This window comes from Megalops cyprinoides, chromosome 17 (genome assembly GCF_013368585.1).
Source record: "Megalops cyprinoides isolate fMegCyp1 chromosome 17, fMegCyp1.pri, whole genome shotgun sequence".
NCBI lineage: Eukaryota > Metazoa > Chordata > Actinopteri > Elopiformes > Megalopidae > Megalops > Megalops cyprinoides.
In genome coordinates, this window is record NC_050599.1 from 21,314,831 (window position 1) to 21,336,021 (window position 21,191).

Genomic DNA, 21,191 nt, shown 5'->3' on the forward strand with positions numbered 1-21,191 from the left:
AATAGAACTACGTCTCGCATTTGAATTAGACCATAATGGAATAACTCGCTGTGGAAGCCTGTGTGTGGTCATTCCTCGGTATTCATTGTGTTTTTCTTGATTGACATTCAGTGTATTTTGACAGTCCTACCAGTTGTCACACACCTGAGCAATTTCCGATCACATCTTCATCAGGAATTGACGCTACATTTATCGATGGTGTGTGTTGATATCTCTTCAAGTTTTGACAGGGATGATGTCTTCACAGTCCTGTCAGAATGCAGTGCTGATGTTACCCAGAGCTACTGGATTTTCAGAGCAACTGCACATAAACTAGATAATATCCTGTGGAGTTAAGTGCAAATGCTTTCAACCACAAAAGCAGCCATTGTTAGAAATGGCCACTGTATAGCCACTGTACATGTAAGGAAAAAGCCCTTTAGATCAGTGCTGTATATATTCTTCTCAAATTCACAGATCTTTTTGTCTGTGCATCAGATGAGGCAGTAGGGTCAGTGAATAGGGTGGCCCATCCAGATAATTTAAAGATCAGATCTGGGCAGCAGCAATCAAGAATAATGGCCCCACTACTTCTAACATTTATTTGTTGTGCAATATGCCAGAAATGAGACACATGAAATTTTATAGCGAATCATGGTACATTCCAGTTTAAAAAACAAGGCCTTGTTTACATAGAAATCACTTCCAGATAATGCAGGCCAGCACAGACCCACTCATAATTCTTACACTATATAATGTACAGTACCAGTCAAAAGTTTGGACACACCTGATTAAGATAATGCAAAACATGTATTCAAAGACAGTTTGATCTAAAGACTTATGCTTAAATGCTTGAAATTTGTTTCTTAGACAAGTAAATAGTGAAATAGTGTTTATAAATAGTGAAGTTGATGCCTATGTATAAATTTCTCTCCAAATTTTTTATTTTTTATTTTTAAATCTTTACTTTTACTATCTTTGTCTTTGCTATTATTCTAAAATGTGGACAATAGTAAAAATAAATAATAAAAAAAAATAATAAAAAAGAATAAAAGTTGTGTCCAAACTTTTGACTGGTACTGTATATACTGAACCAAGCCACTCATCCTGCAAGTATGAGGCCATAGCCTCTAAGCAGATTATTAGGATGAGGGCAACTAACAGTGAAAGCTAACAGTGCTAACTCCCAGACATGCTTTCGGACTAACTGTCCTGACCCTGTTGTAGGTAGCTCCTTCTATCACTTGGAGGACAAAGCAGAGAATAAGTCAGCCTGTGGAGCCTCGGAGGGGAGAGACAGATGGACAACCACTGGCAGAGGAACGCAGGGAGAAACTAGAGACCGTAGTAGCCCAAGTGTGAGGTGGACACCACAAAGACCAGACTGACTGCGCTTTGGATGAGTTGGAGCAGCTGAATGCTGTAGGCAGTGAAGCCAACCAGGAGCCTGTCCTCCACACAATGTAGGCTGTGTTGTCTAACAATGTGTGCAATATGTCATTTACATTTTTGGAAATACTCTAGTGGTTACAACAGTGCAAAGCTCAGATTTCACCCTGCGCCATCTGTATAATTGTGATGTATAATTTGGATTTTTTTTATTTGAACAATCATGCAATAGGTGTAGTTTTACATCAATATTGGGTCAAATTTTACTTACTTACTTTAACCCTTTATAAATGAATCTGAATGATCATATAAATGTCATCAATAAATGGGTTTTGGCCCATTTTAAACAAGGTGTGATGATTTGCAATTGAATGACGTATTGCAGTACCGGAATGTTGATAAAAGTGTTGATACAATTATTCTGCAAGTTATGAAAACCTAGATTGCAACGGCAGTACAAAGGTGCAGAGCAAGCTTTCATCACAGACCCATCTGAGAAAATAAATATAATCATCTGGATCTCTGATTTTCTATTAAGTGTGTTTTTTTTTATTATTCCCAGGTTGTTAAATATGTAAAAACACAGTTTATTGATACTTGAGAGGTGTTGGTGATTGCCATAAATAGGCAAACATATTTTTAAACACTCCAACGCTGAAGGGCCATTATGACATCAGAATAAATGTTAATTCAAGGTAATGTGTTATTTCAACTGCATTGATAAAAAGTCATGACATCAATTAGGTCTTCTAATTCTCTAGATGTTGGCTCTGTCAGTGCACTATTACAAATTCATATGGATAATATTATGTGATGAGTAGGGGTTTTCTTGTACACAAACAGCACAGCAGGCTATGCAATGAGTTATACTGTATGTTGTGGACCTTTGTGCTTTCTGTATAGCTCCATCTATAATCTTTATCTAAACCTACCATCTGTATCTGGGACTTTAAGTAGTGTGAACCTTAACTTCACAAGGCAAAACTACCCAGAATAAGTTTAGAATGACCTCTACAGGAGGTGCACCATACATAATATAAACCCATTTTTAGCCCCAACCAGATACAACAGACATTGTCTGATACTGGAAGAATACTAGCTCATTTGCATTACCGGACTGCATATAATTCACATTAGGGTATATGTAATTATATAAAATAAATTCAACTGCTGGATGTATTGTCAAATGAATCATGTTTAACAGTAATAGGCTTAACAGTAACAGGGATAACAAATGCTCACGACTGGCTCACAAAGATGTGTGATACAGAGGGGAAGCACAAGTGCTGAAAGAGAGGAATGTCACAGTACAAGATACAGTCAGTATGCAAGGGTTATGATTTATGAAAATCAGCTCCAGTTTGCTTAAAGCGTGTTTGCTGAGGACAAAAACATACAACTATATTGACCAGCACAGAATCCAAAGGAGAGAAACACTGCAAGACAATGTGCTGAGACTCAATCAGGCACAAATCTATAATCGCTGCCATTTGACATTCCAGGCACTTGGAATCCTGCTTATCAGACAGCTGCCTTGACTAATACATAGATCATGATTATAGAGGCTTCAGCTTCATGTAAAAGCAAAATACCTGCAGTGGATGTCAAATCTGAAGAAAAATATGAATGATAATTCTAGTTTAAAAATTGTTCATAAATCAATTGTTGAAGCCCAATTCCTTCCATGGTGAAAGCAAGTCACAAGACAAGACAAGCTTTTACCCTGGCTATGGAAGATATCGGAGCTTCAGGAATGTCAGTGGACGCCTTGCAAACACGACTTGAGGCAGTCATTACATGATGACCTTGATTGCCACTATAGTTTTATATTAAACGTCTTCTAAGGAAAGCAAATACTAAGTCAGCGAGAACGCAATTCAAACCATTCATGCCTTTCCATCTTTAATACTACAGTATATTTGGATAGCCAGCGGCACTCTTTATATGAACGTGTGATCCCTATGCTTGGTACCTCCTCCACAGTGGTATCTGCTGTACTGTAAAACTAGGGCAGCATCATTTTGAAAATGAGTTCTTTATTAACCCAACCGAACATAACATTGCTCACAAAAACGCAGAAGGAGTACGCCCCATTCCCACATCCGATCCTTATCAGCCACTGTTTGAATCAGGCTAACTGGTATAAGAGGAGCAAACACCTTGACATGCTCCCCTTTTCATAACAAGAAAGAGAATCATCAATCATTTTTATTACTGTTGTGGTATCAATCTACACATCGCGTGTATCATGTTCACAGGCAGATGTTTTCACTTGTCAGTTGTCAGTTGCAGTCCTTTTGCTTTCTTTGGGTAGTTTTTTTGCTCTTATATGAACTCCCTTAGAGTGTCAATATAACACCTTGGTGTAATTTTGTACAGGTGTCAGGCCAAGATGACTGAAGTGGCCAAATTCCATTAACTTGTTGAGCATTGATTGTACATTGTAAAAGATGGCCCTGCTGTGATAGAAAGGGACAATTCTTCATAACCATTGCCTAAAAAGTCTGCAGTATTGTCTTACGTATGTAACAAACTAAACAATACTACATAAACATTCCCTTCAGCACAAGGGAAGTGTCCCGAAAAAGGAAATCACTATATACTAACAGTGTAAGTAAGGAGTAAGGAGTTAATTTGCCATAACCTGGTTACTGGTCCTTTGCTGTTTTTCACTGCTATTCCATGCATTGTGTGGCTGCACCAACCACAGCTCGTATAATGCATTTCCAGATCAGTGCACAGTACTGTACACCGCTCTGCTATGAGCGTTCAACATCATAATAACTTCTCCATTGCAGCAGGAGCACACAAAGGCTGTAAGGATTTCAGATGCAGCCGGTCTCTCAGAGAAGGAGATGGTGTTGATCCATCCCTCTGTCGGCCATAATCCAGTGGTGATCCCCAGTCAGATTTGTTAAAGTTGGCACCCACTCAAAGTCATGTCTACCACAATGCCCTGCATGCATTGCTTATTGACTGTGGCTTTGCAAGGTGGTGACCTTGCCAGTGACAGTTCTTTTCACTTGGTACATTTAATTTGTGGCTCGTTCATATCACGAAGCATTCTCTTTACTCTAGATCATAAAGATCTTCCACAAATGCCCATGCAGCTGTCAGGGCTGTGTCTTCATCCTGCCCTGCCAATGATGCCAGATCGTCACGGTGCTTTCTCAACCATTGGATTTCATGATTTTGGTGACTGTTTATGGCAGTTTTACTTCCATTTCCAAGAAAAGCAGATATTGAGTCAGAAACAGTCAGCACATGTACTGGTGCAGATGCACATGTCATGCACAGGTATGAATTCTCGGGTAATTTCTGATGCCATGAGTACAGCCATGAGGTGGGGTGGGCATATTCAACTCAAACTAGTCCTGTATTCATGAAATACTGCTCATCCGTTACGGAACAGCATCTGACAAGCATTTTAGGATGTCAGAGTCAGTGTGGTTTTGATGCCTGAATCTCCTGGCTCTGTAGAAAAATCAGGAAGTCGAGAGGAGCATGTTGTAATATGAGCAGTGAGAGATTGTCAAACAACTTCTCAGCACAGCTGTTATTTTCAGATCTGAGGCCAGCAAGGTTTTTAAGACAGACGTGCAAGGTAAGCTTTCCACGCTGCTGACTCCGCCCCCATCTCAGCGTGGGGCTTCTCAGGGAAACGAGGCAAGGCCTGAGAGTTCCCCTGATTGCTAGAATGCAGATCTTATCTGCAGTTAAATGCAGCGTGACCTGTCTCAAAAAATATAGCTTGGCACAGAAATCTTTCTTGAAAGTGTAAGCTGCCTCAGGGTGTTTTCTTGAAAGTTTTATATGGCAGAGGGCAATTTCTTGCAAGTAACATTAGTATATCGCTGAGTTCTAAGATTACTTAAATGCAACCTAATATTTCAGGAAACATTGCTTTTGGATTAAAAATTTTCTAACTATTTGGGAATTAAAAGCAAAGCTTCCCTGGTGTTCTAAATGCAATGATGGGGAAAATTTAGTGGACATCAATGATTATTTTCTTACAACAAAGTTGCAAAAACAGACAGATTTGCACATTTTGAGCAGGACAGAAACCAAGAAACACTTTGTAATCTTATTCAGGAATTACTCTGTGAATTTTGAACACATAAGTGCCTTTTAGGCATAAGTGTTTTTTAGCGTGTTGTTGTAGGAAAAAAAACATTGGTAGGTTGCTTCCAGGGTTGACTATAAATTCATTGTGCTCTGGCATCAAAAAATGATAAAACATTTCTATTTATTTTGAAGTCAACTGACACATGACATTATTAACAATGATCTGTAAAATAAAAAAGCAAAAGTATTATATGAATTCAATTTTGAGGATAAGGTTTAGCAGTGTATTTGAGGTCAGTACAGGGGCCTTTGAGAACGAAAGGTATCCACAAAACTACTCCATGTAATTCCAAAATATATGTGCAGAAGGTTTCACAACTACATGGTACATGGTAAATTGATTAGAACTGAAACAATAAACAAAAAGTCAATACAGAAGGATTGAACCTAAGTTTACTGATACTGAATTTACCAAATTTAATGATATTTCCCTGAGTCCAACAGCAGCGTCAGCTAAATTGAACAAATAGTGTAGGATTTACACTATGCCACATTGGGCAGAAGTAAGGCATAGTGGAAGTAGACTGCTTTTGTACCCTTGAACTTAAGCCTAAATCACTTTGGTAAATATCCAGCTGTTTAAATTTATAGGATGTAAGCTATGTAGGTCACTCTGCATCAGGGCATCAGCTAAGCAAATAATGCAATGATTAGGATTTATGGCCTTTACTTTGGTATAACTAACAGCTGAACCTGTAATTTGATTGGTTAATGGCATTCGTGTTGTTTGGGAGCATACTGCATATTCTATTGCTCTTGGCTTCCATATTTCAGAATGGAATGCATGCACCTCATGGAAGACTTCCTGAGGATGATCCATGACATCTCTACACCAAACTAAATTACTGACAATTGTAAATGACTCAATTGAGATTTAGATGTAATCATTTGCATTCAAAAAGCTTGCAAACTCTTTATTCACCAAAAATCTGTATCTAACAATTCTGATAGACTGCAGTGCACACATTATGCCTTTAAAGTCCCATGTAAATCAGCCCATTAGTTCATGAGATGTTGTATAAGTCTAAACATAAATTATGCAAAATGTTAAAAAATCCAATACAGTGTCAATGGTATGTGACAAAAAATCCTTTTCTTATGAAAAGCATATTTATGTCTAAAAAAAAAAAATCCCAACAGAAGACAATATGACAACAGATTTATGTGACCTTACAGTACACAAATGCTGTGTTTACTGAAGGTCACTACATTAATATCTTTTTTATGCTTGTTGATTAAATCCTGCAGTTATAATCTTTCAAACATATTAGGAAATCAATCATCTCAGGGTGGCTATATTATTTAACCAGAAAACATCTAATAATTAACTGAAAAAAGCCTGTCTAATGGTTGTGTACATCAAATTCCATGCAAATCAGACTAGCAGATTAAGAAAAGATCGACTGATTCATGAGAAATGTTGTAATGATGCATTTTACAAAATAACACTATGCAGGATGTAATAACATACAATATTCAATGTGGTAAAACAGGAGTTCATGGGAATAAACTGCAGAAATGTTTGAAATGAGAAACCAATGTTCCAACTATTATGACTCTGGGCCAGACTGGTAAATACAGAAAAATGTAATACAGCAATACAAGCAATTTCACACAAGCCTTGGAACCAAAACTGCAAAAAAAGGGTTGTTAGAGTAAAAATCACAGAAGTAAGACAAACTATAGAGGCAAGCAAACCGGTGGCTTTTGAATTTGATGTGATGCATGAATAGTATCTGTTATTGTTCCCACCTTACCCTCTGGGGCAATTCAGGTGAATTGCTTTCTCCACACAAACAAACTTTGATTTTGTATGAATCAACAAGAGATTGGTTTCTGAAGCCAAGTAGTTATGGTCCATAATCTGAATTATTTTATTGATATCTAAAATGATGCCCTCCACTTGGAACCTAAATCCACTTTTGTTCGAGGTCACATTAGGACACGCGAGTATCTGGAACTGTGAAAAAACGCTTGAGGCTATACTTGTTATTTGTATTTTGCATATGTGTCTGCTACGCTCCATAAGTCGGTGTGGATGAATGTGCTTGTCAAACAGGCACACAATGAATAAGGAAGGAAAAAGCTCATTTGCTATTCATGTGGTGCAGTCAAGTGAAGTAACTTCTCTTGTATTGCATCTCTTGGAAACATCTAATGCCCTAAAGTCAGCCTGAAACACAAATACACAAACACACATATATGTATATATATATATATATATATATATATATATATATATTCTTTATATCACGAAATGTAAAGGTATGTGAGCTGGAAATGCAAGGCTGGTATTTTCACGTCTTCACACAACACATTTTGACAGAATGTCTCCCTTGGGCAGTGCAGGGATACACGAGAAATCAAATGTTTCTTGTAAATTATGGGCGGCTCTCCTTCTCCTTTTTTTAAGTTGGCATGTCACCTCTTTAAGCACCTGGGCTGGCCACATCCTTTCTTGGCTTGCATTTATTTTTTGTTGAGGCTTTGTGTCCTCATGCTCTGAATGTACTACTTCAAATGCTTAGATTGATATGAATGATCTACATTGAGAATAGATCATGTTTTGTCATACCGTGCTTGAGCTGTCCAAATGATTTTATTGACAAAGTACAGGTGTTCTTTTTAAAAAATCGGTCCGATATCATCATTTAGCATATGTATTTAATCAAAATGCTAATGCTAATTTTAAACTCTCTGTGTATAGTAGTACACCCTTGAATAAATAACTCAGAGAGACAGTTTGGCTGGATGTCCCATTCTCACATCAAGCAGATGGCCTTTGTAACAGTGTTTAATGATTGGTATGTAATACCCCTGGATTATGTGTCAAAACCACTATGTATGTAAATGAAGATCCTTTATGAGCTTTTCTTGTCATGTAAACAATTAAACTGCTTTCAAATTTTTTTCTCCATTTTTAGAAGGTAGAAAAAGAAGTATCGAGTGCATGTAGTAAATTTCCAGTCAGTGGAATGCTGACCAAAAAAAAAGGCTCAGGGTATAATCATGTGACTTTCAGCCAATCAGATGTGAGTATGACCAGAATTCTTGGAAGTAGTGGGGTGTGTATTTCGCCTAAAAACACATGCATAAAAACCTGACAGATCACTGGAGCTTCAGTTCCCTATTGAGATGTAATTGTTACATGACACATATTGCACCACTGGTTTTTTCTGTCAACAAGGGTTATGTTACAAACCAAAGCCCATCGGTGAGATGTACCGCAGATAAAAGGTATGCTCGCACAGGTCACGCACTTTTCTATGCCACACATCCGGACAGGGCAAAGGAATTAACACTATTAACACACTATCCTAAGGATCAGAGATACAATTAGACTAGTTTTGATCAGGTGGCTGCCAGTGAAGGTATGTGGCAAATTTGCATGCCTACACTTGTCCTAATATATCAGGGTTATTGCTGAAGAAAGTGGAGGCAATATCCTTACTTTGGCCTTTGCAGTAAAGACATCAGGTGCAACATGCAAAGTGAAAGTGAATGCTTTCCTGGGGTGCTGGCTGGCCCTAAAATTGGGCTCAACACATAGCCTTGCTGTGAGCCTCCATGTGCAATCCTCAAGCTCATGATTACAGCATAAGTGATGAAAGACATATAGCTTCCTGACCAAGGTTTGGATGCAATTGTGTAACCCTGGCGATTTTTGGGGCAGGTCTGTGAGCTGATCTGGAACGATGGTGCTCGTCATGTAGAAATCAGCTATCACTGGAAAAATAATCAAACCAAGTTGGGGCGATCGCATGACAGGGAGAAAATTATGTGGGCTCTGAGGGTGTGGAAAGAAACACTGCAATAGACTGGAATGCAACTATTTTTATTTTATTTAACCAAGCAAAAATGGCCCATTGGCATGGAAGCCCAGATTTAACCATATTCTCAAAGACCTGCACATTTGGGTCTCGCATTCACCATTGCATTGCTCTCCACTCAGGGCAACAACCATTGCATGCCTGCACAGGACGCTGCCATCCTAACGAATCGCATAATCATTTTCTCTCAGAGATAACCATGCTCCTATAACTGGTCTGAGATCAGTGGAAGGAAAGGCCACTTATCAAACTCATAAAATTCATGACTGGAGAAAATAAATGTAATAGATAAATTATGCATCGTCTCTGCCTGAATCCAGTTAAACCTTCTGTTCTCAAATTCATGGGAAACAATTCAGCCCTGGCACTTGCTGCCTCTCTCCTACAAAAAGGTTCTGTCACAGAGGGAAAGTGTGGTGTGGTACTGGTTAAGGCTTTGATTCAAATTTAGGACAGCTTACTTTTATCATGTTATAGCAAATGGGACAGGGAAAGGCAAAGTTGATTGTGTAGTTTAGCAAAGTTGTGTTCTGGCGCCCCCGAGTGGCCTCACAGTGCATCACTTTATCATGCAGGTACCAAAGGATTGAGACTAAAAAGGATTTTTAGCTATTATAGTTTAGGGGACCTTTTCTTAAGGACCTCTGAACATTTATTTCTAGAAACTGATTTTTAAGTTCTTTCTGCAACTTGTACATGTACATGTGTATAGCTAATTTTTTATATATATATTGCTTGTACAAAGGATTCCTCTACATTTATGTTTGTTAGATCTCACTAACCAGACAGGGTTGTGCCCAACCACAGAAGCTAAACAATTACAGTATGGTGGCAGAACAGCAGTTTTGAACCCAGGATACACTGTTTGAGCTCCGGGCCCGGAATGTTCTAACCGATGAACATCCATTCTCCATCCAGTCTCTGCTGTGTTGGAAATGCAATTTGGCAACTACATAAACAACCAGAGCTCCGCTTGTGCATTTAATTTCCATCTGAAGCAAAGTACATCCTCGCTGACGCATTTCATTTTCCCGCATTGCCGTTCTCTGTGCTCGCGGGCACATAATCCACTGCCTAATCCGGGCTGCTTCAAACTCTACCTGCAGCAGGTATCTGAGAATGCGGAGCATAACAGGAGAATATCAGAAAAGCCCACCAATTCCAAATTGATTTTAAAGGAATTAATCACGCTCTAATGCTCAAAACACCGAGCAGAGAGTCTCACTAATACACCTGGTAAATACTGTATGAGTTAAGGGGTACATATACAGGGATCTCTAGTGTGTATGTATACTACATCTAATTCATACAAAATGCTGTGATTCATCCTGTAACCTGGAGGAGACAGAGGACACTGACTCTGCTAGCAGGGCTGGATCCTGAACAGAACAATACCTTCCACAAAGACTTTGTAGACACCAGTGATCTTCAATGGACAGTGATAGTCACTGTGGTGCCATTCATGCTGTCTGTGTTGGGCAAGGACTGTGTTGTGTGCTGCAGCGGGACTTGGACACGTGACAAGGGCAATGAATGGTTAGACTCACCTTGATTCGACTGTATGTGTTGCATACAGCTGAAGAACAAATGTCTCTCTCTTTGTAGTCTTCCATTTCCAGACTCCCATGGTTTTACAACTGTTGAGCTGGTAGCACCGGTACACTCTGCCCCATTGGCTGCTGGGAGATGCAAATAGCATGAATGTGTGCCCAGTCACGCAGTGCAACGTGAGCTGAGGTGCAAACTGCTCAACCCATTCAAATATAAAAAAAAAACAAGCAACCAGACTGATTACAGGCAAACAATTCTAATGCACACAGAACATCAAAGAACATCACACTGAAAAAAAGGGTTACCTTTGAAATCAGTCCCCATCAAAATGGCTGTCTTTTGGGACTGAATTAGTACCTGGTGCTCTTGCCTTTCTTCCATGCCTAGCTGCACAAGACCTGCCATGCAGGTACAGAATTCACACTTCACGAGTGTCATTCACTTCATGTACTCATTCCTAATTCCACACTATGATCTATAGGGGTAAAACGTTTTTTCAGCCTTGGTCAACAGTTACCTAGAACAAATTATACAGCTGCCAGTTCACATAGTATCCATTTCTACAGGTCATTTAATTAACAATTCAGGTTATGCACCATGCTCAAGGGTATAATGACAGCGTCACCCAAGATGTGTAACAGCCATTGCTTTGTTAAGAGTCCAGTTCCCTAACCACTGCACCACACTAAGTCTCAATTGTATGGCTTTAACAAAATACAAGATGTCTTTCAGAAAAGGATTACTATTCCCGATGTTCAAATGGCTCGAGCCATAGATGTTACCTGGATTATGTAGACATCAAACAGTACCCTATGTTGTGGTCCCCTTGATAGCTACACTGTTTTCCTCATACTAGTCATTTTTCAGAAGTCCTTACCAAACTATTATATACTGAGAGACAATATGCAGCAAATCATTCAGGCTGAATATTTCTCAGACAGAGGAAATATTAACTGCACGTAAGGATGGAGCAGCTGAGATGCATTTTCTGACACACATACAAATCACACATACAAATTGCATTTGAATTGAAGCAGAAAAAAGAGCGGATGCGGACTACTTAAATTGCTCACAAGGAATTAGATGGACAAACTTCAACAGCGCATCCGCCTTTTTCTATTACTCGCTCATAATAACGCTCAAGTTATTTATACGACCACGAGTTGTCCTGAGGGAGGTCACGCCCGCACTCGTTGATTGGCTCGCTGGCTGTAGACGCGTGGCCAACTGTCATTCCAGATTTAGTTAAAAGTGGGCCTGAGGACAGCCGATTCACACGTCACACTGCAAATTTCCTCATCGTCGTTACTACGGTGCAAACATGAATACACAAGTGACTGAGATAAGTTTTTCAAGACCTGTACCTGATGGTCAAGAATGATTTGGATTATATTATTTCATAAATATTGTATTATTTGACATTTTGTGAGTACTTCTGTTGAAATTTTGGGACCAAAACCATTGTGTTTTAAATTATGATATGATAAACCAATAACTTCAAAATGTGAGATGTTTTTGACATGTCAAACAGACATTCAAAAACCTGGGTGTGGAGAAAAATTGTAGTAACCCTAGGAAAAAATGATAAAGAAACTCCATAAATGCCATTCCTGTCATTCGCAAATGACGTCCGAATTTCAGAAAAGACGAACGTACGAGCCTGGCTCTCCTTCTGCGAGTCTAAAAACACGAACAGCAGGTGGCGCTGTCTAACTGCATTAACGCAATCACTGCGCATCAGCGGAACACCTAGGTCAGCAGTGACTCCCGACCATTTCATTATGTTCTGCAGAAAAATGTTGGGATTATCATGTGATAACTCATCCGAAATCGCCTCGAACGTTGGGGGCTCACTGTGTAGCACAGGTTTACAGTAAATGGTGTTCATAAAGTTATTTGTCTTTCTGAAATATGTGTCAAGCCAATAGATCCATTTTACACGCAGAGAAATGTTATTATTACATTACATTTGCTTAGCAGACGGTCTTCTCCACAACGACTTGATATGTTTTTAGTATCCTAATTTTTGTATGATATCTATTTATATATCTGGGTATTTATCAATGCAATTCAGGCAAGGTACTTGCCCGATGGTACAACAGTAGTCCTACACCAGGGAATCGAACCAGAACCGTTCGTTCAAGGGCCCTTCTCCTTACCACTATTTGCTGAATGTAAAATGAATGTAAAATAGCCATATTGGACCCTTGTGGGCAAAAATGATCATCAAAGGATTTATTCAATTTGTCAATAGCACTTACTAAATTGGAGGCGTCATTTATTGGATATAGCTAAAACATATGGATTTTCGTGTCGTACTGTTCTCCAAGTTTGCAACCACCCTCACAGAAACAGAAGATTCAAGGTATACAGAATAACTCCGCGTAGTTTCCATAGGTAGAATTCGACTCCCACCTATCAGTCATCTGGCTTCGCTGTCCTATTGGCTTGCGGATTGGGAAGAGGCAGGGAGAACACACCCACAGGCAGATGCTGGCATTTTCAGATTTCTTACAATTGACTTGCCGTGCCTCCCGACAACTAACAAGTTTGGAGAGCGGCGGTCAGACAGCCGACTGCAAGGATTTGCGCTGCTGACCGTCTGGCTGCCCGATACTGTTTACTTTGCGCGGCAGCATACTAACTTCTACCTGCTTCACTTCGCTAAGGAGTCGAGTAAAAATTGCATAATTTGCTGCGTGGATATTTGAATTCGGCGGAGGTGCTTGCGGAATTTGGATCTAATTTGGGATAGAAATTCTCTCCAGGAGCACCAATGGAATTCTGCTTTTAACGTGACAGTGCTTTGCGCTTCGCTTGCTCGTGGAATGGTGATCTAACATAGTTTTCTCCGATATTGATTACAAAGCTGAGGATTGCAGGATTGGCTTAAACCTGTTTTTACTGTTGGATGTAATACAATAAAGAATATATTTATCCCCACTCCCTCTCCCTCACCTTCACAATGACTTCTCTGACAGGGAATAAAGAGAGGTCTTCTGTTACGACCAGGAGCAGAAAATACGGGGTATGTTGCACTTGACGTAAATACAGGCTGATGATGATGATGATCATAATAATAATAATAATAATAATAATAATAATAATAATAATAGCAATAATAATGTATTCCCGATTCACTGGACAGAGTCCTTGTTTGGGAATTCCAGAAAATATAGTCCAAAGACACTGTGAACTTACATGTTGACTTTGTAGTAATTATAAGTAGCAAGCGTGTATTGCAGTAGTAGCTATAAATTTCGACATAGTTTCAACGCTGTGTATGAACCAGAAGCGTCCGCACTTTTACCTTCAGGTACAGCATACATTTCCGTACGTCCCCGTGTATTTTGTCTGGCATTGGATTTAGTAAAATTATAGTAGCAGTTGACTGATCGGATTTAACATGTGAAATGTTTTATTCTGATGCATATACAGCCAAGGCATGAATGAATTAATTCTCCTGTTTTGCACGTTCGTACATTTTCGTAAATGTTCACAGCAAATTAGTGTTGTGAATTGCCGCGTGTGGAAGGTAATGTGTTCCCTCCGTTTTCGACAGATGACAGATGCCTCTCCGACCAAATCGGCCTCTTTTTCCCCCGAGACATGGTACCGCAAAGCATATGAAGAGTCCCGGTCCGGTAACCGCCCAGCCCCCGAAGGTGCCGGATCTGTGCCCGGGTCATCTGGAACCCCATCTCCAGGCTCTTGCACCAGTTCTCCCGGGTCCTTCTCAGGATCCCCCGGCACTGTCTCTCCGGGTATCTGCACAGGATCCCCTGGGTCTCTGGGCGGTTCTCCGGGATTCGGCACCGGATCCCCCGGGTCGGGCAGTGGGAGCTCTCCGGGCTCTGACCGGGGAATTTGGTGCGAAAACTGTAATGCTCGATTGGTGGAGCTGAAAAGGCAAGCGCTGAAACTTCTCATCCCCGGACCTTTCTCCAGCAAGGTAGGCTGATAAAAGATGCAACTGCGAACCTTACTGTCAGATAAACTCGGACTTGCAGAACTGCTGCGACTAAGCTACCTGCTACCTGCGCAAAGAGCGCGCATTGTCATCTGCATTAAATGAGTTCCCTTTAAACGTCTCAGTGGCGGATAAATATAAACCAACAATTTGTACAAAGTTAATACACTGTGTCGTGATACAGGGCTCATTTTCTTGCTCCCTATACTGAAGTTTGGGTGGCGGCCGTGTGCGCAAAATGGTTTACACTGCAAGGACGCTGCAAAGCTGTTAGGGAAGAATCCAAACTGGGATTTAAACCGAGCTGCGCGTGCCAGTCTTCTGGAATCAAACACATTTATTTATGCGTCAGTCTGTTTCATTCCTCGCCCATATTTTGTTGACGCGGTCGTGCTGACACAGCCAAAACGTTTATTACTCGCGTTCATATTTCCTATGCCTTAGAAAGCCAGCCGCCAACGCGAGTGAAAGACTAAAAAGACGTGTACTGCGTACGCACGTGCGCTTGCAAGGTCCTTATGTTACGCCAGATAGGCAAATGCAGTTTCATGAACAAGCACATGTATGTTACCCCTCACCCTATATGCACAGACACAGAAGGCTGCAAAACTGGTGGAACCATATTTTTTGATGAGGAGTTAAAAATCTCATGACACTTGAGGCAAAGAGTGCGCGGTTCTTTACTACTCATCCCCTAGTTTAATTGGCTAAATATAAATCCTTTTACATCTCTGCTGAGGTGAGGTGGGAATTCTGGGAAAAATGGCTGCTGTGCACCACCCAGATGAGGTAAGTCCCCCACAATAAAGCAAGATTCATGGAAGGCACTATAGCAATGCAATTCATCATTAGCATCACTGGTACACATGTTGTTTTCATTGAGATATTAGAAAGCAGTCACATGAAACTTTTCGCTCCAAAGAAAACAATACAGTGATTATCTAGGGGTTTTTCTGCTCGGTTGGTGATAACCGGCTGTTGTTGAGTTATGTGTGATTTAGATTAGAATAAATGAAAACCATATGTTCAAATTGTTCAAAGATCCTTACAAATTTAAATCATCAAGCTGATGCAATCACATTTTTACTGTGATTTTTACGCACAGACTGTGTCTGATGGCATGAGAAGCCTCAGTGAGCAAAAGCTTGGGTATGTTTGTATGATTAACGTTGCAGAATCGCACAGGTCAGTTTTCACAGAGAGCATCTGTTCTTGCAAATCAGAATGAATCTTTAGTTAGTGTAGCACAGTCCCCCAGAGCATTAAGAATTTGAGTCCCATCCTTTACCATTTCAATGCGTGGAAGTTGATGAGCGGAAAATAAAACAGGATTCTGCTGTACATATCGTACAGTATATATTACACTCTATATTGAAGTGAAGTCATAAGAAAAGGAGAGATGACAGACTGCTGGCAGAATGCTCTTTGGTACAGGAGAGCAGCAGAGGTAGGAACCATAGAGTAGGAGTGATCCTCCATTTCGTCATAGATCGAGGCCCTGTTAAACACTTGTGGCTTTGCGTGCAAGAGCCCAAACACTCCATGGGTCAAGCAAGCAACTGCACTTGACACAGTACTACGGCTACATACTGGTTTGTGTCCCCCAGCTTGTTTAGCAATGAGTGCATTAGATTTTTTTTCTCTGCCATATGTGATTCTTGGGGGATTGCTGGTGGTTGAGATGCAGAAGCAGGTCGCTAGAGATTGGCTGGCCCTCGATCTTGTTTTGGTACATGGAATCCTGCTGGCTTCAGAGCGGGATCTCTGTGAAACTGACCCCCAGCGCGCATGTTGCAGTTAAATGTTAATGCCACATTAAAGACGCGCGTTTGAGTTCGGAGTGTGAGGTCATACATTATGCAGCTAGCGAGCCGGGTGGATTCTGAAGAGAGGCATGGTGGAGAAGCGGGGGTGGCTGTGTGCTTTGTTTTTTTTTTTGGGGGGGGGGGGGGGGGGCGCTGGGGAAAACAGGGGATCTGAGAGGAAAGAACAGATGCCCACTGCACTTTTCTTTGTCTCCTGGAACTCCACCACAAATGCTTGTTATTATAAGGAGGTGGAATAACATGAACGTGGGCCCGCAATCTCTAGCGTGTAACGTGAGAGTGCGTCGAGCTGTGGGAGTGTGAAGTGGACGCTGTGAGCATGCTCTGATAGTGCAGTGAATGCTCTGAAAGGTGCCTCTCGCAGCAACAGATGAAATAGATTATGCAGATTGGTGAAGATGCAGTGAAACAAAAAAACACTACTGTTCATTAAAAGGCAGGTAAAGTGGGTCTCTGAGAAATTATAACTCAGGCAAACTGTCTGATTGACTATAGTGATGATTTAAAATCTGCCACATGAGTGTGTTTAATTTGTGTGTGCTATATACATCTGGCTATGCGCCTTCCCTTGAGGGCTTATTTTGAAGTACTTTTGACAGAAATCTTAAACCGACAACCTCCAATTATGAAAACATTTAAACGGTAATTGTTAGGTAAACTACTGATAATTTTTCAGAAAGAAGCCCAAGGTGACATTTAGAAGCAATTACAAAAACCAAGAAGATCCTTTTAAAGAAGGACAAGTGTATACTTTTGAGCTCTTTTATTACACTGATAATTGATATGAAACCACTCTATACTGTGCCTAATCTCTGGGTTTATGGTCATTGTGTTGTGGTTGAGTGAATGCAGCCGTGCACTTCAAAGCGACCCCCCCTGCCCACACCCCACAAAAAAGGAAGTTGAGCGCTAAGCGGAGCAGCGGCATTTGCATAGCGCTAATGTCCCCCCTGCTGTGATTGCTTTGGAGCGGTCGCTGCAGCACTTTTAGCCAAAGCAGGCAGCGATGTGTCTGCTGATTGCTTCTGCCCTCCGTGCGCCCACGCCAGGGTCCCAAATGGGAAGGCCCCGCCCTCTCTGCCGCCCGAATGTCTGCGTGGAAGTGCCAACTCACCTGTGCAGAGCGTGGCTAATTACAGGCCCTGGTGCTTCACGTCTGCGCTGGTAAAGACCGTCGTCTGGCTGCTCAACCATTACGATCTGTATCACCCCCAACACACGCACACACCCACGCACACGCACACAGGTATGGGTGCACACACTACTCACACACACACACACACACACACACACACACACACACACACACACACACACGCACACCCACACACACTCTCTCTTGCTCAAAGATCCGGAAGCCTTTTAAGTTATGCAAATGATGACATTTAATTTCCCACTCTAGTTTTTTTTTTATCCTGTTAATTGGAGTAATTTAGAATGGTGTATAGTTAGGGAACATTTAGGTATATTGTATGCTGGGTGCAAAAGATACCTGAAAGAAAATGTCAGGATCACCTCTGTAGGTAAACTGTCATGCTTTAAAGCAAACTGAAACCTGAAATCATGAAGGGGGGAAAGCGTAAACAGCTGCATAATGCATCCGTGCCTGCTAAGCACTCTTTGAAAAGCTGCTTTTTCTTGAGAGGAGTTTGACAAGCAGATGTGTTTTCGCTCCCCGCTGCATTTGGAAGACGCAATGTTTTTACTGTTGCCCCCCCCAGCCAACCCCACCACCCCCACCACCACCCGTCTTTGATGAAGAGCTTTGAGTTAGTTCTGCTTCGGCTCATGTTTCAGGCATAATGTTTGCCCACACCTTTTATTGCGGGTCACAGTAGCCACCACAGAGAAGGATGGAGTGATTAAACATAAAAAAGAGGGAGAAAATAGAGGGAGGGAAGGGAGGGCAGGGGGTCAGCAGAGAGCCAGGAGGTGTTAGTGAGAAGTTTTTTATGGAGGGACTTGCAGCTGGAGTTCAGTCAGAAAAGAAAAATGCTCTGCTACCTACGCACTTCTAGGTCCTACCAGAGTTACTTTAACCTGGTCACAGTATTCGTGCATTTGCTCACCCACACATAGCCAAACCAGGCTCACACTACCACCAGTTAGGGAATAATTTGTAAATGCTGGGAGTTCGTTGACAGGTCAGCCAGAGGCTTTGCTCTGGTTGGGTGGCAGTGTGGTGTTGTGGTTAAAGAACTAGGTGTGCAACCTGTAGTTGTGGATACGGTTCCTGGGTTGGCCGTTGGCCACTCAAGCAAAAGACTTTCATCCTCAATTATATCAGTTAATTTCTAGTTGTAGAATAAGCCCATAAATATAAATAAATGTATTCAATTATAAAAATATTTCTTTATTTCACAATAGACAACATTTTCCGAGTGTGACATAAGTGATATATAGTATATTATATAGTATGATATTACATAGTATTAGTTTTTCTGTTCAGTTATTTATTTTGCTATGGCAATTCAGGATAGGTGCCTCAATGGTATGGTGGACAACAGTGCGCCCTCCCCCCCGGGAATTTGAGCCTTGATCCGTCTGGTTACAGGTCCAGCCCCCTAAAGACAGTGCCACACTACTGTCCCCCACAAAATGGTGGTTGGATGTCCAATCTCATTTGACCAACATATACATTATGCTTTTATGGGGCTGTGAGAACATAATTTTAATCAACCCTTGTTGTGGGATTATACTCTCTCTCTCTCTTTCTCCCTCTCTCTCTCTCTCACCTCACCACCTCACCTATACCCTAAAGCTCTAGTGGGTTTAATGTGAGAAACAAACAGAACTCTTTATGTATAATGAAAATTATATCGAATTCCTTTATGTCAGAGTTCCCCTGTGATTGGCACCGCATTCAAACCACGGGAACAACTTTGCATGGTTCATCCCAGGACAGAGTGTCTTAAGATTGACAGTAAACCTGAATTCCCCCGGGGGTTGCTTCGGGCTGAAGTTGACGTGCAGTGAGGGTACCTGCGGCCTGTTCCCACGCGCCTGTCACACACCTGGTCGCCACGGCACCGTACAGCACGTGAGCGTGGGACGGATGTGAGCTGTGTGAATATTTCACTTTTATGTACTTTTTTATGTCTCTCAGGTGGAAAAGGCATTATCATATAAAGAGGTCGCTTTATCAATAGAGCAAGGGATGGGTGAGAACGGGGGGTTGGGGGGGTTGGCTGAATGCTGAGTTTCTTACACCTGTTGTTCCTTGTCCTTTGTCTGCTCTTCCAGGAGAACTGTGTCACTGGGACATGCTGAATGTGCTGTCATTACCAAATTAAATATGGCACAATGGGTGGTAATATTGTTGATATCAGCTCCCTTGAGTTCAGCTGTACCTCTTGTGGTCTATGTGACCTTTAGGTATTTTAATGCATTATTAAAGCACAATAAGCATTTGACATGTTCTGTTCAATTGTATTTCCATTTATGATTCCAGAGGGTATTGAATGCCTGTTTGTCTGCCTGCATGTCTGTCTGTCCATGTGCAAGGGGTTCACTCCCACATGGAGATGATTGTATTGTAATATACTGAGAAACTTTTTCAGCCCAAGAATATTTTACAAATACAATTAAAACATTATGATGCAAATCTATTGCAGTATACCAAAACAACTATTATTGCAAGTCCTTTACATTTTATTTTAAATACATTCTCTAAAACATATTCTCGATACATAATTGTTTTGTGTGGGTTAACATTTTACCACCAGAGGTCAAACATGAACAGATGGGATGAAGATCCCCGAGCTTACATTAAGGACTCCTTTTGGAGTTGGAGATATATATCTCTTCAGGAGTACTTAGTACCATCTAAAAATCTGAGTATCACTCTGTCTGGGCCATATTGATGCATCTTAGATTGCTGGCTGTGGGGGTTACATCACAGGCCTCAAATGGTCTCTACATATGATTCTAATCAGGTCACCAGACATCTAAAACAGTGCTCTACCTCTTCTTTACTCTTGCTGGCTTATATAATCAGATGTCCTGATCATGCTTTGAAATGGGAACACTTTTCCTCTGCATTGTGGGCTTCTTATTTATGCCAGAAAACATGACTTTGTCTGGTAATCAGGAGAGGCTATTACAATGTAAATGGCTAGAGAAACTGCATATATTTGTCAGATTCTCGGCATTCTCATCAAACTGCTGCCAATTACTGTATTATTGCCTTAATCATCCATGCGCCTCTATGTCATTAGAATAGGCAATGAGATGTACCCTGCTCAGAGAAAACACATTATGATTCGTATTATGTGAGACACTGACCCATTAACTCATTATGATTGTCTGATGCCATTGTTGCGGATCTATTCAGCAATCTGGAGGTGTGTGCGTTGTTCTTCAGTAATCAAGTGGGATGAGTGTTTGATTTAGTCTCTTTGTGGTTATTCATTTCTGCGCGGTGAAGTGTATGCCCCACCTGTCATTATCACATATGGTCACTGAATAGACTGAAGCACTATTCTCACAAGTGCAGCTGTTTGAAGTGTTGACCTAGATGTG

The 21,191-nt window shown here is 41.0% G+C and overlaps 1 protein-coding gene across 2 annotated transcripts in view; it reads left to right on the plus strand.

Annotated features, from left to right (window-relative positions):
* The first annotated feature begins 13,643 nt into the window (after positions 1-13,643).
* Positions 13,644-21,191, plus strand: part of LOC118792084 (kinesin-like protein KIF26B) — a 101,671-nt gene continuing 94,123 nt past the window's right edge. The window contains exons 1-2 of one of the 2 annotated variants that reach the window (XM_036549786.1): positions 13,644-13,902; positions 14,437-14,826. In XM_036549786.1, coding sequence (XP_036405679.1) covers positions 13,840-13,902; positions 14,437-14,826 — 453 coding nt within the window. In that variant the 5' untranslated portion in view covers positions 13,644-13,839. Of the gene's footprint in view, positions 13,903-14,126; positions 14,191-14,436; positions 14,827-21,191 lie in introns of those variants that run through there. The other variant, XM_036549787.1, reaches the window with a different exon arrangement.